The sequence below is a fragment of the Harpia harpyja genome, chromosome 3 (assembly GCF_026419915.1).
Source record: "Harpia harpyja isolate bHarHar1 chromosome 3, bHarHar1 primary haplotype, whole genome shotgun sequence".
Classification (NCBI taxonomy): domain Eukaryota; kingdom Metazoa; phylum Chordata; class Aves; order Accipitriformes; family Accipitridae; genus Harpia; species Harpia harpyja.
Window position 1 is genome coordinate 27,671,439 of NC_068942.1, and position 15,054 is coordinate 27,686,492.

Genomic DNA, 15,054 nt, shown 5'->3' on the forward strand with positions numbered 1-15,054 from the left:
AGCATGTCTCCAGCTAGTTGGAGAAATTTAAGAAATTATTACCCTCAGCTGTTCTGTTGCCATCTCTCACCATGAAGGTCAGCAGACTGTGCCAGGAGATTGTGGAACCTCTTCCTCATTATTTCCAATGCAAACCTCAACTAATTTAAACAATATTCCTGAAAGTTTAAGCCATAGAGACAAATTTTGAACTTTAACAGGTAAGAAGCATTCATTTTCTGCCAACTGTGCTGCAGAAGCAGTAGCAAGCACCTGGAAAGCTGTCACACAAACTGCCATTGCTCTTTTCCTAAGGGATGCCTGACCTCTGGCTACTGAGGAGGAGAGCCCATCCTGAACCCCTGGGAGAACAGAGCATCCTGCAATAGTAGCCTTGTGAGAAGAAAGAACCAGGAAAAATGAACGAAAGATGAATGAACGCGGAAAGCACAGGCTTTTAAGTAATGGGCAGAAATAAGCAATGACAGGTTAATAAAAAGAGTAGATTGTACAGGACTCCAGGGCTGTAACCAAGTGGAATTATCTCCTCTCTTTCAAGGAAGGCGTTAATACTGGCTGTTCCCAAGAGGTGGTGAACCTGGATGCTACTCTGAAAATGAAAACACTCAAAAAGTAACCCCCTAGGAAAGGAAGGGGTGCCAATAATGTGAGCATGACCCAAACAAAGGAGCAAACTGTCACCCAGGAAAGCCCAAAGGACAAAGTGGAGTGAAGTCTGCAACGTTCAGGTTTTTCAGAAAGAGGTGCTCCAGAAAAGCAAGCCAGATATGGATAAGGCAACTATAAAGTATTTGCTAAATATTACAATATGGGGTAGCTCAGCTGAAATGAAACACTGTAAATTTGGAGGTTTCTTCCTCTCCCCACACCTCAAACTGATTCAAAGGACAATGTGGATCCTTAAAATAATTTTGTGGACACCAGTAACATTCTACTCTAAAGATAACAGAAGCAGCATGGAAGTTGCTATTTTGTTTCAGTATCTCCTTACACAAGCTATGTCAAGTTGAGGTTTAAAATTAAATAACCTTATTGTATCATCACTTGAAAAGCCAGAAACAGGAAAAAGAAATGTGTGAAAACCCTCAGTTTTTCTGCAACCTTTTAAAAAGTCAGCAGGGACAAAAACATTTCTGACTGATAGTTAGTAACAAAACCTGGTTTTTGGTTTTTTGACAATGAAGGGAAGTTCAACTCTACAGCTATGGGATCAATACAGGTGAAACGCCTGAATTTCACTTGTGGTACAGTGTGACAACTTACGCTTTACATACATGCTGCTACTTTAACTGCATTATTTTATCAGATGAAGTCTTCAACAACAATACTAGCTTAAGATAATTCCCACCTCCTCAGTACTTGTTCCTCTCCCAAATAATGCTGCGCCATCCCTTCAGATGTGCCGGTTCAGTTACTATATAACCATGCCTAAAACACATCACCAAAACAATCCAACTTGGAGGGGAAAAAAAGACAAAAAAGAAAAAAAGCCAGTTGAATCCTCCAAACCAGCACAGTCCTACTGCACAGAACAGCCGTCTAACATACATAGAGACATAGCTTTCCATGATATGAAGACAGGGACAAGCAGTGGGCTAAAAGTTTGGACTGAATTTGAATATGAAGAAACCTGGGGGAAGTAGCATGGAGTATTTGAAGACCATGAAAGAAGGCAAAGATGGATATGCTAAAGAAAAAGCTGTGCAAAGAACACTTCATATGTGTGACTGACTGTATGGCCCTTTTTCACACTTACTTCTGAGATAGAGAAGGGAGGTAAACAGAGATTGCAAAGGGTGACACAAGTGAATGAAATAAAAAGGCTTCAGTAAAAATTAAGCAAAAGCTATTTTAAAAAGAAAATTAAATTCTCCAGTTCCATTTACTTCAGAAATTGCTAAGTGCATCATTTGCAGACATCATTGCCATTACAGTAGTAACTGAACACTGTGAGGATAGCTAACAGTAGATGCCCTATTTGTTGTATTAATGGCACCTATTTCAGTCACTAACTAGAGTGAGCAGCAGATCTTCCTGATTAAGAAAATGTATAAGTATTTATACATATAAATATAAATGTATAAATACAGATATTTATACACTCCTCCTCTTCTCTGGTCTTGGGTATTATTCTTCTACGCTACATGCTCTTATTTGTAACAAAAACAAACTCAAAATTTGTCCCAGGTAACTTTGAAACAAGAAGTTTCTCATCCCTCTGGGCCCTGAATTCCAATATCATCATAAAGAAAACTATATTGCCCATAGATTTAACTCCTTCCCAAGTATTCTATTTTTATAACATTTCCATTTGGACACTCAATAATTTATCTGTATTTTATTAACAAGAGATTACCTTATCAATGGCTGATGCAGAGCAACCAAAGAAGCATGGACTATAACTGATATGACAGAAAGGTGGAAGTAATCAAACATAACATTGACGTAATGATGAAGGCCCCGGTGTAAGTTAAAGTGCAACTTTAAAGTTCGGCTACTAATTGGCTGTAGTGTGCTCAGGTCATCGGGTCTAAAAAGAAATTAAAACAAAACAACATACAATTAGAACAATCATATTTAAAGTGCAAGGTAGCAATTTAGCATAGGTCTGTCTATACTTTGGAATGCAATGACATCTCCCCCAGGAAGAAGAAAAAAAAAAACATCAAAGAGACAAACCAGTTATGAAATCTTAACAGACTTCAGCATTGGATTTCTTTTTTACTCTCACATATGTCTAATATGATCACACTATGCCTATATACAATACAGATTTAATCAGTTTAAAGAGTTAACTTATATCATTGCTTTAATAAAATCTTCTATATATAAACTTACGAATAGTCTGTATCCGTGAAATGTAGATCTAATGTTAGCAGAAAATTCATTTCATTAAGAGACTCCTCAATCTAAAAAGAAATTGTAGAAGCATGAAATCTTTTCAGGTCCCTTGTTTATACTAATCCAAACTGTACACAACGAAGACTTAATTATCTGAATACAGTAAAGTTGAATGATAGATTACCTTCCTCTCATCTAACAGCATTTTTATTTTGAAAATCATCACGTCATTCACAGAAACTTCCTCATTTTTGTAAAGAATCTGAAATGTTTTACTGCAAACTATATTGTCATGGATTGAAGCAGGAAAGGCAAGATCTGCACCTGAAAAGAGAAACAAGTATTAATATAATTGGCCTAGAATTTGGAAACCCCAGAGCAGCTAATAAGTGGAACTATCGTTCCTATCAGTTTCATGACCACTATTAAAACTGTAACACCAACAATGTCAGCAGTTCCCGTTTCAGTCAGCAACTGTTTGAAGAAGTGCATTTTGTTTCAAAGAAATACTGTATCAATATTTTTAATGTAATTTGCTTTTAATGTAAGTTCTGGACTGAAGAATTTTTGCTTTGTTCCAAATTGCAGTAAGACATTCTAGGCATCAAAAATTCTAATAAAAATCCTGAAACCTGTCTTGTTTCATCCAGCATTCATGTTGATTTGCAAGGTTTAACCACACTGAGAGCTCTTAATTACCTACAGATGAGGCAAAGAGGTTAAATGACATATACCATTCCACTGAATTAATCAAGAACAAAGGTGGTTCCTTCTTTCCTTCCAGATCTTTGCATACTACTCTGGCCAGACCAGTTCCAAGCGTATCACCTGAACCTTACATTTCTCATTCAATACGACACTTCTGCTTTCAGTCCAGACCCTGCTCATTAAAAAGAGTTCAGAAAAGTGGGATAAATGGCTGGGGAATCCTTTGCCAAAAAGGTTAAAAGACTTGTAGAAGAAATGAGAAAGGGCATGGTTTAAAACAGTTTCTGAGGAAGTATTTTGCATAAAAGCAAGGGTTTACCACACAGGAAATACCATGACAGGCACTATCCTGTGAAACAACAGGAAGATGTTGGAATTTGGAAGAACAGAAGTAACAGAAATACCAACACTTTCTTATCACTCCTCTACAAGCAGGCTCAATAACATTAACCTCTTCCAAAATACAAAGTCTTAGAAATTGTGTAAATGGGGGTGCAAAAGATTTTTTAAAATTCTTTTGATTCTTCTTAATAGATTACTTCAAAGGAATCCACAAAAGAAGAGGAAAAAAAAAAAAAATCTGCAAAGTTTGCCCTTTACAGATTTGGGGTCTGCAGGCCTCTGATAGAAAATCACTGCACCTAACAAACATTCTCACTCTATAGTCTTCAGAACATCTTAGTTCATCTTCCCTTCAGAAACTAGAAACAAGTAAAAAATACTGGGTTTTGCTGAAGTGCTTTCATACATATCATCAATTTAGGTGTCCTGGACAAAATGCTTACAAAGGCTGAATCATTAAAGTGTAATTCCCCTATGTATAATGCCACTTTCAGCTTATATCCACCCGTGTCATCTGTTACAGGTGAAGGGCAGAGCGGGTATGGTTTCACATGACACGTAATCTGAAACAACCGCACAGCATCAGCAAAAGGGATCTCCCACTCCAGTCTGACACAAAAGAAGTAATGGAGACACGTGGCCGAGGTCCCACTTCCTATGCCGTGTCCAACTCTGAGTTACAGCCCTCGGTTCTGCTGACTTCAGTGTAACGTGAAACGGCACCCTCAGAAGCGAGAGAGAGGAGTCGGAGAGGAAAAGCTGACGCCAGGAACAGGCTGAGCCACATCTACGTGGGAAGCGAGGTCTCACAAACGTGAAGTCAACAAGGCAGAACTACTATTTTTTAAGTCAACTACACACCGACTAGCCAAGACTATTGCTAGGCTTCTATCCGCACAAAAAGCCATCTCAACAACAGAGGGGAAAAAATAGTGTTGAATTAGTTTATTCTTGCATCGTAAAAACGGACACCTCGTTCCTAGCCTGCTTTTTTGGGGCTTTGTTTTGTTTCGGGTTTTTTTCCGAAAACCGGCCATGAGTTTCTGGTAAGAGGAGGAATTCAGAACAGCCTTAAATCTGAAACAACCTCATACAGGCTAGAATTACACACGTTTTTCTTTTAACTTTCTAGAGCATGACTACATCTCCCTTCAAATTACAAGAATGTAGGCCAGGAGACCTTCACAAGGCTGGAGCTGAAGCAAGCGGCTTGCTGTATCACTTCTGTAATGACACTTGTTCTGGGTCCTGAGCGCTTCTAGTGAACTACTAAAGGACGTGGGAAATAGAAATGGAAGAAAACTGGATTTAAATTACCACAGGACCTCAAATTGCAGTCTTAAATGTTTACATCCTTTATGCCTAGAAACAAAAGACGAAAAAGCTAACACGTATGTCACAATTTACTACCAAGATTGCAGCTTTCTGAAAAAATAACTGAAGACCATTCTAAAATATACCATGAAATGGAAAAACTTTTTTTTCAGCAATATTAAACATATCATTCAGTGACACTATCAAAAAAGTATGTTTTACTAAAGGATCAGTTTAGCAGAGCTAAATTCCCTAAACCACACTAAACTTTGCCTTTGGAGTAATTTATTTATTTCACACAAATCCAAGAAATATTCAGGAAGCTTGACTAAAATTCAGTATCTACATTGTTGATCTACTCAGAGTTACTTTTAAAATAGCCTCAAAAATTCAGGTTTCAGTAATCTCGTATCACATTTTCTCAGACTGTAGTAGGTTTTTCTTCCTTGCAATTCCAAGAATTCCACCTGACATTTGAAACTTAATTCATTTTTTGCTTTTCACATTTTTGCAGCATGCTGAGGTATGGGCTTCACAGAATTAGGAGAGCACTAACAGGTTTCTCCAGGTTCAGTTTGCCTGGACAAAGAAACCAAAAGTGAGCGCTAGGTTAAAAACAGAAAAAAAGATGAGGGAGTGGGTAATTCTATTCAGGAGGTTAAATCAATTTTCAACGTTACCATCAGAAAGCAAGAGAGCAAGTTTGAAAACAGCAAGACTGGATCCTTTCAAAGTTGCCTTTTGGGAAAAAAAATGGGCTTAGCAATCTGTGTAAGAGCCTGTATCTGAAGTCCTCCACTGCTTTGAGGTATCTACTTAAATGAGATCTGCCCATGGTCATCTTAGCCTGAAACATGGAGAAGGCTGAGCAGATCAGTGGAAAAAACAGAAGACACTAATATAAAGGAATCACCATGTTTTGCTACCAGCAAAGGGAACTAACAGAGGAAAAACAGTAACACAAATTCTGTAATCAACTTTTAAACCTCATTGCTAAGAACAAGCTAGTTTTTCAGCAGGTCATCATGAAACAACTTATATTTTTATTGTGTTAATAACAAAATTAGAAACACTTTTATATTAGTTATAACAATATAAGACAAAAAGCACGCTCCTGTAATCAGCAAGGCAAGATAATGACCTCATTCACTAAAAGTTTTTGCACTTACCAGTTGCATGTAACAAGCTAGCTTCTAATTTGTGTGGAATTCTTGGAGGGATTTTCATGGATGCACGAATCTGGTAAAAGCTAAAGCAAAAGACAGTGGTTTGCAACACATGCATACATCTCATTTACCATATACAGATACGTACAATGACAAAGGCAGGAATGGAGAGTGGGAAGGAGGAGCAGCGCAAGGAAGTCTACAAAGCTTAAAATGGTCTTATTTTGACTCTTCATCCTGTTGGGTTTTTTTCTTAATCATTAATTAGAGCGGCAGCCAAATGTGAATAAAAGAAGGAAGCTTCAACACAGAGCTAGTCTTTCCATGCCGCACAGTGCTAGGGCAAATATTTATGGAGATACGTGGTAAACTACACTGGAGAACTGATACACATGAAAAATCAGGATTGGCGCTGCACTACAACCGTCTCAGAAGGATCTACCATGTAGCACATCTACAGGGCTGCTGTAGCCAGTTTTGTGGCTGAAGGAGCTATTTGTGAAACTGCAACATGCCTGCCCACCCCCCCTCCCAATCCCACCCCCCCAGGATCCCCAGAAAACACACTGCTTACCAGACACTCTCTACATTGCTTGTGGCCACCAGATATTAAAAAGTGCAAATTAAGGATCACGCTAGACAAAATATGACAGTACTTGCAGTGTTAAGACACAGTACTATTGCCTTTATGCTATCAAAGGCAGGAACTGCAGGCTTAAAGGCTAAAATTAAAAAGGCAACACAAAAGTCTTTTGGGTCTCTGCCCCCATCTTTAAACAGTTTTTAATCTTATACAGCTCCATACTGTTTCCAACTTTGATTTTCATCTATGAAAAATCCCTAATTGTCACCCATACTGATTTTATGGAAGTCTTTACATAACACAAGCACCTATAAATACACTTAGGTGACACATTCTCTTCGTCTCATCCCATATCAGATCATTGATTTTTGTTTGAAGGGGTTAGCTTCAGCTCCTCAGTGAGCTGCCGTGACCTACCATACCCACCACACAACTCCACTAACACCAACGAAAGAGAGGGAGCAAGAACATTCACAAGTAGAGAGTAGGAAGACAAAAACACCTTTTTAGGCAGAAGCATGGTCCTAAATGCTCTTACGAGTATGCAATTTGCCCTTTGTATTCCACTCATGGTGTACACCCACTCATGGTCTTATGGTTCATTTTTATCACCCCCACTATCCAAATCCAAACTACTCTAATCTATTGTGTTGTTCTGATTTTGGCTTCTAACACTTCACCTAAAGCTGACCATCCAGGACTTTGCTAGCAACTGATGCAAACGTGTACTAGCCTAACAATCAACAAATAAAAAAATTTTTAATTTGATCCTTCCACAAAATTAAAAAGTCAACTTTAGCCTGGTCAAAACTATATATCAAAGGATGCTTTATAATCGAAGATACTTAATGAACCAGTGATATTGCTAGAGATAAGAGATGACAGCAAAATGAATCCTACCTTTTACAAATTGAATAAAACTTAACCTACTGCAAACTAATAATTACATATTTTGTTTTTAGAAACCCACAGGTCAAACATGATTCCATATACACTTAACTGATTCATAAACAGTAAATGAATCCATTTTGTATTGGAGGTGGGTGTTGGTCTCTTCTGTCAGGTGTCTGGAGATAGGACAAGAGGAAATGGCCTCAAGTTGAGGCAAGGGAGATTTAGGTTAGATATTAGGAAAAATTTTTTTACTGAGAGGGCTGTCAAACATTGGAATGGGCTGCCCAGGGAAGTGGTTGAGTCACCATCCCTGGAGGTATTCAAAAAGCGAGTGGACAGGGTACTCCAGGGCATGGTTTAGGGGGCATGGTTAATGGTTGGACTCGATGATCTTGAAGGTCTTTTCCAACCGAAATGATTCTATGATTCTATGATTAAGCTTTCACAGTCATCTTCTCCAAGAGTGTAAGGAATTGAGGAGATTAACACAGCCCTCTCAACATTAATCCAGGAGGATGCAATCTAGTACACTGATTACTCCTTTTCTCTGGGTCAGATGTGATTTCCATGATTCAATTAGTTCCTCATTTCACCTATACTGAGGACACACAGTCCACTATAATGTATAATAGCCTCAGCAAGGAGATACTTTCCACCAGCCCCAGTTTCACAGTGTCATTTCTGGATCCACAGTAAACATTTATCAAGAGCCTAACACCCTACCACTACAAGCTGCATCTTCCCGTGATCCAAATGACCAGCCTGCCCTGGCAGAGCATACTGCTTGTTACTTAAGGCATTAAGAAAAGAATGCAAAATCGTTGGTACGGTTTATACTAACTATTATGTCTCAGTAGTTCAGAGATATCATGCCAGATATTTTACTTCATCTCACCCTAACTTACCAAACTGGGTCGCTTTATAAGACTTTAAAATATCCAAAATCTGCATAATTCTCAGTTCACGTTTAGAACCACGTGACAGCTCTACAGAGCATAAATTTAACTAAGGCTTAACAACTTTACCGAATGTGGATAGATTAATGAATTAGGACTGTAACAAGGTAAAATGAAAGGCAAAGGCAAAAAAAACCCCCTGAGCACTTGAACAGAAAAAACATGCAATATGATATTCCTATTACTTAATGCAATAAGACTCGTTTGCCCTAAAGATGCTATTAACTGACTATTTACAATCTGGGCCTCAAAGAAAGCAATCAATAGAATTATTCGTGCTTAGAATGTAATTTGTGAAACCAAAAGGCTGTTAGGACATCCTTCCTTTTCCTATTATTACTTGCTAGCAATTAATCAAAAGCAGACTATTCTACCCTTTATCCAGTAAACCTTTCACCTGCCCGATATATTTTAACTCAGGTAATGGGGAGATAAAGGTGTACTGTTCGCTAGTTTGAGACAGGTGGCTTGATTTTCAGCAGATTTATACTTTAAGCAGTTTATAACATAAAATGTTCACCTGTTAATCTGAATAAAATCCTGTAGAAGTTCAGCTCAGGGCAAATATGTAAACATTAATTCAAAATCTTGTGTCTAGATCTTTGAAACAATTATTTAACTGCATCAAGATATTTAAATAAGAAAAACAACCTCCTACACAGTATTTACCCAAATTATTCACTGTCACTCATCTTAAAACACTGTATATATTAAGGATCTATCTGCAAATGAAGAGCTATGATACTGAAACAGAGTACTTTATTCACAAAGGAATTACATTTGTAATACATAAAATAAGCAAATGCTTGCTGAGGTTAAGATACACATTCCTCATTTGACAGCAAATTTTAAAAGAAATGTCAAAAAAAAAAAAGGCATCGAGCCTCATCACACTCTTTCCCCCAAGTCCTGACTTCCTCATCTTCCTTCCATCTCTGGTTCAACTCATTGATCAATTTATGTTGCAATGTGTCCTTTTCTATTTAAAAAAAAACCCCCAAACCAGAACCAAGTCACTTTCAACTACTTCCCAGCTGTACCATAAACACTGTTTAGTTCTCATATACACAATAACTGGCCCATAAACCTGATCTATTCTATTGTATCTGCTTGGGCCTCCACATAACAATTCAGTATCAAGGACTTGTCACTCACCTATCACATTCAATTATCCCTAATATCCTTATAATACTCCATAAATAAGATCTGAATACAATGAACTCTCCATTATCTTATGTAATGAGAGAATGCAGGTATCCTGAGTAGTGGAAAATCCCAGACAATAACAATGCTAAAGAACATGCCACCAATCGTACAGCAAATGTGCCCAAACAGATGGAAGTAGCTTGGGTCTACCAACGCTTTCAAACCCCAGTCCAGCACGTTCCAAGGGGTGGCATGTGCAGACCTAATCAGGCATTTTATAAGCCTAGGCTACAATGGCAGCTAATGAAGTAAAGTCTTAACGTGAGTCACTGCAGTACGGGCAGTGCAGAGAACAGCTTTCAGACAACCAGCAGACTGACATTTGGATGAAGGTCTGACACCACACAATGAAAAGATTTTGAGTGAGTCTTTAGCACTATTTTGTCAAGACAATGAGCAGGTTGCAACTGCTTGATGTTCATGTTGCTGATGCAAGAGTGATTTGAAGTACAGTCTCCAAAGGGAGACTGAGTAAAGTGAGACTTGAAACAGCCTTAAGGATACTTAAGCATTGGAACAGGTTGTCCAGATAAGCTGTGGAATCTCCACCCATGCAAGATTTCAAGACCTGAGGGGACAGAGGTCCAAGCAACATGGTTTGGATTGAGTGCTGACCCTGATTTCAGGATGAGGGTAGATGATATGACATATTACTATCCCTTCCACTCTGAATCAGTCTGTGATCCCAGAGGTTAAAGGAAACCTATAAAACAGGGTTCAGCAATTTACAACACGATGACCAAAGGCCAACGCAGCAAGAAGCGCATATGGTTGGGAGCTGGTACACCAAACAAGTTGGAGACACATCTGTGAACAGAGCATATTCCAGCTCCTGGCTTTTCCAAGTCTAAACTTGGGAAGACATTCCTGTGTGTACACAGGCAAGTTACTTCGCAACAGCTGATTTGCTTGCTTCTCTGAAAGGCAGCATCTTCCAGTTCCTATCAAATTTCCAATGTCATAGACTTGAGGAAAAAAAAAGACAATCTACAACACTACCTCTGAAAATTTGCCAACCTCTTCTGCTCTAAATGCTTCCAGCATTTACCCTTACTTATCTTGGCCACAGACACAAGGTTGAGGATGAACACCAGATCTCTTGCTCTGGTCGCACTGCTTAAAAGCTTTGTCCTGCAACAGTTGCACATCCATCCCCCAAGAGGTACCTTTGCATTTGCTTCACAATGTGCGAGATAGCCTAAATAGTTGAGATGTTTACTGAGACAGCATACACAAGCAAAGCTGAAGTCACCAGTGGAAAGCTTATAAATATCCAGGAGATTTCTGCCAACCCTAGTCTATGCAGTCTTTCTTCAGTAAATAAATGCGTGTACTTGCTGATGTCCATTTATCTCATTTGGTCCCCGATATAATCACATGCAAATCCATAACCACGCTATTAAAAGGTTCAAGGATATCTGGAGCTTAGCGTCCTTCCTACAGACCTTGTAGGAAAAGGTCTTCTGAAAAAGGTAGTTAGAATTACTGCTCTCCTGTAGGCAGAGGAGACCTCTACTGTCTGTCTTGTATGAAGGATTAAATCTTTTCCATTGAGCTGCCTTAAAATCTTGAAGATTCAAAATCTGACATGTGCCAGAAAATGCTTTCCCACACAGGAAAATTGACAGGTTTCTTTTTAAACTGGGATCATCATTTAGATGGTCATAAGTAAGTTTTTTCATCACATTTGTTGAAAAACATAATTTATAATCTGAGTAAGAAGTAGGTTTATCAATAACCGGAATGTATCTTGCTACCAACAAAAAAGGAAATGTAGGAAGTAGTGGTTATTTGAATTTTTAATGCTCTCACATGAAACCACAGATAGTAATGTGTGTAAATGCAGTCATAAAGGATAACCATTATTAAAAAAAAATAAATCTCATGCATTAAAAAAGCATATGTGCTTTTACAGATAGCTGCGTGAGCATTTACTTGAAAAACCACTTACTTTGCCAGCTAAAGTACATTCCAAGGGAAATGTATGCCCTGAAAAAGCTTCATAATATAATTCATCGTTGAGGTGAAACTTTTTGCAGTTCCTCTTGCCAGGCAGAGGAAAGGTAGAAGCGCACACAGCAGAGTCTGACCTTTCCTCTTCCCTGAATCCCACTGCACTCACTGCACACTTAAAATACGCTCTAGTCCCATTAACAAGAGCAAGCGTTGAACATGGTGGATTGCAAAATTCACAGGCACATTGGGTCACCTGCAGGGCGGCTTCTAAATTTATCAGGTCACCAAATCAACGAACAGCTGTGACCCTGCATAGGCAAAACCCCAGGAGAGCTCTTGGGATCTACTGAATGCAAGGCCCCATTGAAAACACACCTTCTGCTGCAGACCACCAGTAAGACTTCTCTCTTCCTTTTTCCAAGGTGAGCAGCGGCTCATGCAAGCATGCTTCACTTGGCGCACGAAGAAACAGAGCTGGGGATGCAGCACTGCTTTGTAAATACAGAATGTGGCACTGAAATGAGGAACCGCGAGAAAAACAGAGGAGTGAGTCTCTTGAGGAAGAGGCAGCTCTGGAGGCAGCAATGCCATTGTAATGGCTGTGTCAGACTGATCCTGGCAGAGCTGTGTCTTCTACAGATCTTTGACAGATCACACCTCTTCCCACAGAAGCAAACATGTACTAACAGAAACTCCTGCTGCGGTGAGAGGTTGAGTCAGCAAAATATTGAAAGTATCCAATGAGAGAGAACGTTCTTTTATTTCTGTGCAACATCCCTCTCTCCTACAAGCTAAGCCCCTTGCTACTGCAGAGACGCTACATTAGTAATTCTTTCACGGATTTATAAAAATCCATCTTAAAAGCAGTAAAGATATTCAGCATTTCACACAACCAGTCACAAGCCTGTACCAACAAATGCCAGCATCCATGCACTTTTCAAGGCAATCTGAGTATCATTCTGATGTTTCAAGCATTTCAAATGATTGTGGAACACAAATACTCTATTTTAAACATTACCACAAATTTGTCAGAGTTTTTTTGTAACCTCATAAGTATTATGCAAAAAGGCAATCCAGGCAAAGGCACACAAATAAGGGGCAAAGAGGAAAATCAGAAAGGGAGTAAAATAAGGTGTAAGGGAACAGAAATAAGAGAATATAAGAAGACACAGAATAAAGCACAGACAAGGAAATGCTGATTCTCAAAGCAACAAATGTAAAAAGAGAAGATAATTGGTTAGACTTGTTCCTTAATTTTCCCCACCAGGAGGAATGCAGAGTCATCTATAAAAATTTAATCCTACCAAACCCAGTTGGAGCCCACAGACTACCAAATGGCCACCAAACTAGTTACAGGGCTTATCTAGACAAGGAATTATTTAGCACAGGTATAGAACACACAAAAAGATTCTTATCTTGCAATCACTTTGTAATAAGTACTTCTAATATGGACCAATGTGAGATTACACTTGGCTATAATTGTGGGGTTTATCTCATTTAACAAATTCTAATTCAGATACTCGAGCAGCAGGAAAATTATCATGCCCAAAAGACTTTAAGATCTTCTATCACTCCCTTCTATGAAAAATGCAGGTATTTCCCAGCTGGCTAACATATTTTTATTAAGATAAATAAAACACTGGGCAAACTTAGAGGAAATAGATAAAAGGTTCCTATTTATTTGAAAGCAAGTTTTCTTGAAAGTGAATTACTTTTCAAAAGTACCTCACATGTCTATGGCACACATTACTTCTGACAATTAAAGATATATATAACCAAAAGAGTTATTAGACCAAAAGTTCGATGGGAATTATTTGGGAGACTAATACCTCAAATAAGTCACTGCAGCTTGTTATGAAACAGTATTAAGTACATAAGGCAGGAGAGAGGGGAAAGTAAATGCAGCTGGGGATTTTGCCTTATTATTACAAAAGCCTTTTCTCCATGTTCTTACGACAGGCACGCTCAGGCAGAACTCCTGCAGTGGTTATGAACATTTATTTAAAAACTTGAAAGGGGAATACTCTCAAATAAGTATTGCTTTTTTTAAAGAGCCATATAAACATACAATACTAGATTAGCTCTTACTTAATCAAATATATCTTAACTTATATTAGTCTATGTTTATAGTTTTAGCTTCTCTTTTATTTCCTGTTATTACTGAAGGGAACAAGAAAGAAATCATACTAAATTACCTTGCATCTTTAAATGATAACAGCTCTGTGAAACTCATCTTCAGGGTTAATCATTTCCCATATTCTCTTAAATGACAACTTTTAAGCTCTATTTATTTAGCTTGAAAGTATTTTTCATTTGACTTTTTGATTCAGCACACTAGCAAATGACGTATCACAAGCGTTTAACCACTGAGTGGCTTGAACATTTCAGTTTTCTGGGGACAAAGGTATGGGACATTAGGTTTTCCTGGTAACCAGGGTCACAATTTTTCAAAGTCCCACCTCTTGCAAACAGGCAGCAGTTTATACTCAGACACATCATAACATGTTAACTTTGAAATCAAGGTTTAGCAAACACAACAGATGGGAGACCAGAAGACAAGTCTGACAACTCATTTTCTGGCATTTACTGGTCTTTCCAATTTTTTAAGTTTTGCAGCTGTGCAATTCTGTTCCTCTCATCTGTCAGTAATCACGTATACAAGCCTTACAATTCACTTTAAAGCTTATTTTAATGAAAGGTGATCTCTGTTTTAAGAGCAAATACATCCTACACTTAACCAGAGATGCAAATTCAGGTACGACAAAGAAAACTGTTGCAAAAAATCATGACAAAAAAGCCCATGTGAACTGTTGTGTCTTATGCAAGATACATCAAATAAAGGTCATCACTCTTATCCCTTAACAACATCTTCATCTTTTCCCCTATAGAAAGCTACGTCATTCAAGGAAGTAACATTAGCTCCTCTAGTTCAATTTTTTAAATTGAATCACTATAGTTTCAAATATAACATACTGCTCTGGGATGTTATTAGGACACTAAGAAAGAAAAATTGTCTTTCAGAATCAGAAGCATCTATCTTTTTTCCTTCAAGCAAGACGCAGTTTCATGATTCTTTTAAGTCAGCTTA

The 15,054-nt window shown here is 38.2% G+C and overlaps 1 protein-coding gene across 8 annotated transcripts in view; it reads right to left on the minus strand.

Annotated features, from left to right (window-relative positions):
* Positions 1-15,054, minus strand: part of FAM135A (family with sequence similarity 135 member A) — a 116,145-nt gene that overhangs the window by 71,268 nt on the left and 29,823 nt on the right. For all 8 annotated transcript variants that reach the window (XM_052781790.1, XM_052781788.1, XM_052781789.1 and 5 more), the window contains 4 exons: positions 6,375-6,454; positions 3,026-3,165; positions 2,839-2,909; positions 2,357-2,530 (listed from right to left, as the gene is read on the minus strand). In XM_052781790.1, coding sequence (XP_052637750.1) covers positions 2,357-2,530; positions 2,839-2,909; positions 3,026-3,165; positions 6,375-6,432 — 443 coding nt within the window. In that variant the 5' untranslated portion in view covers positions 6,433-6,454. Of the gene's footprint in view, positions 1-2,356; positions 2,531-2,838; positions 2,910-3,025; positions 3,166-6,374; positions 6,455-15,054 lie in introns of those variants that run through there.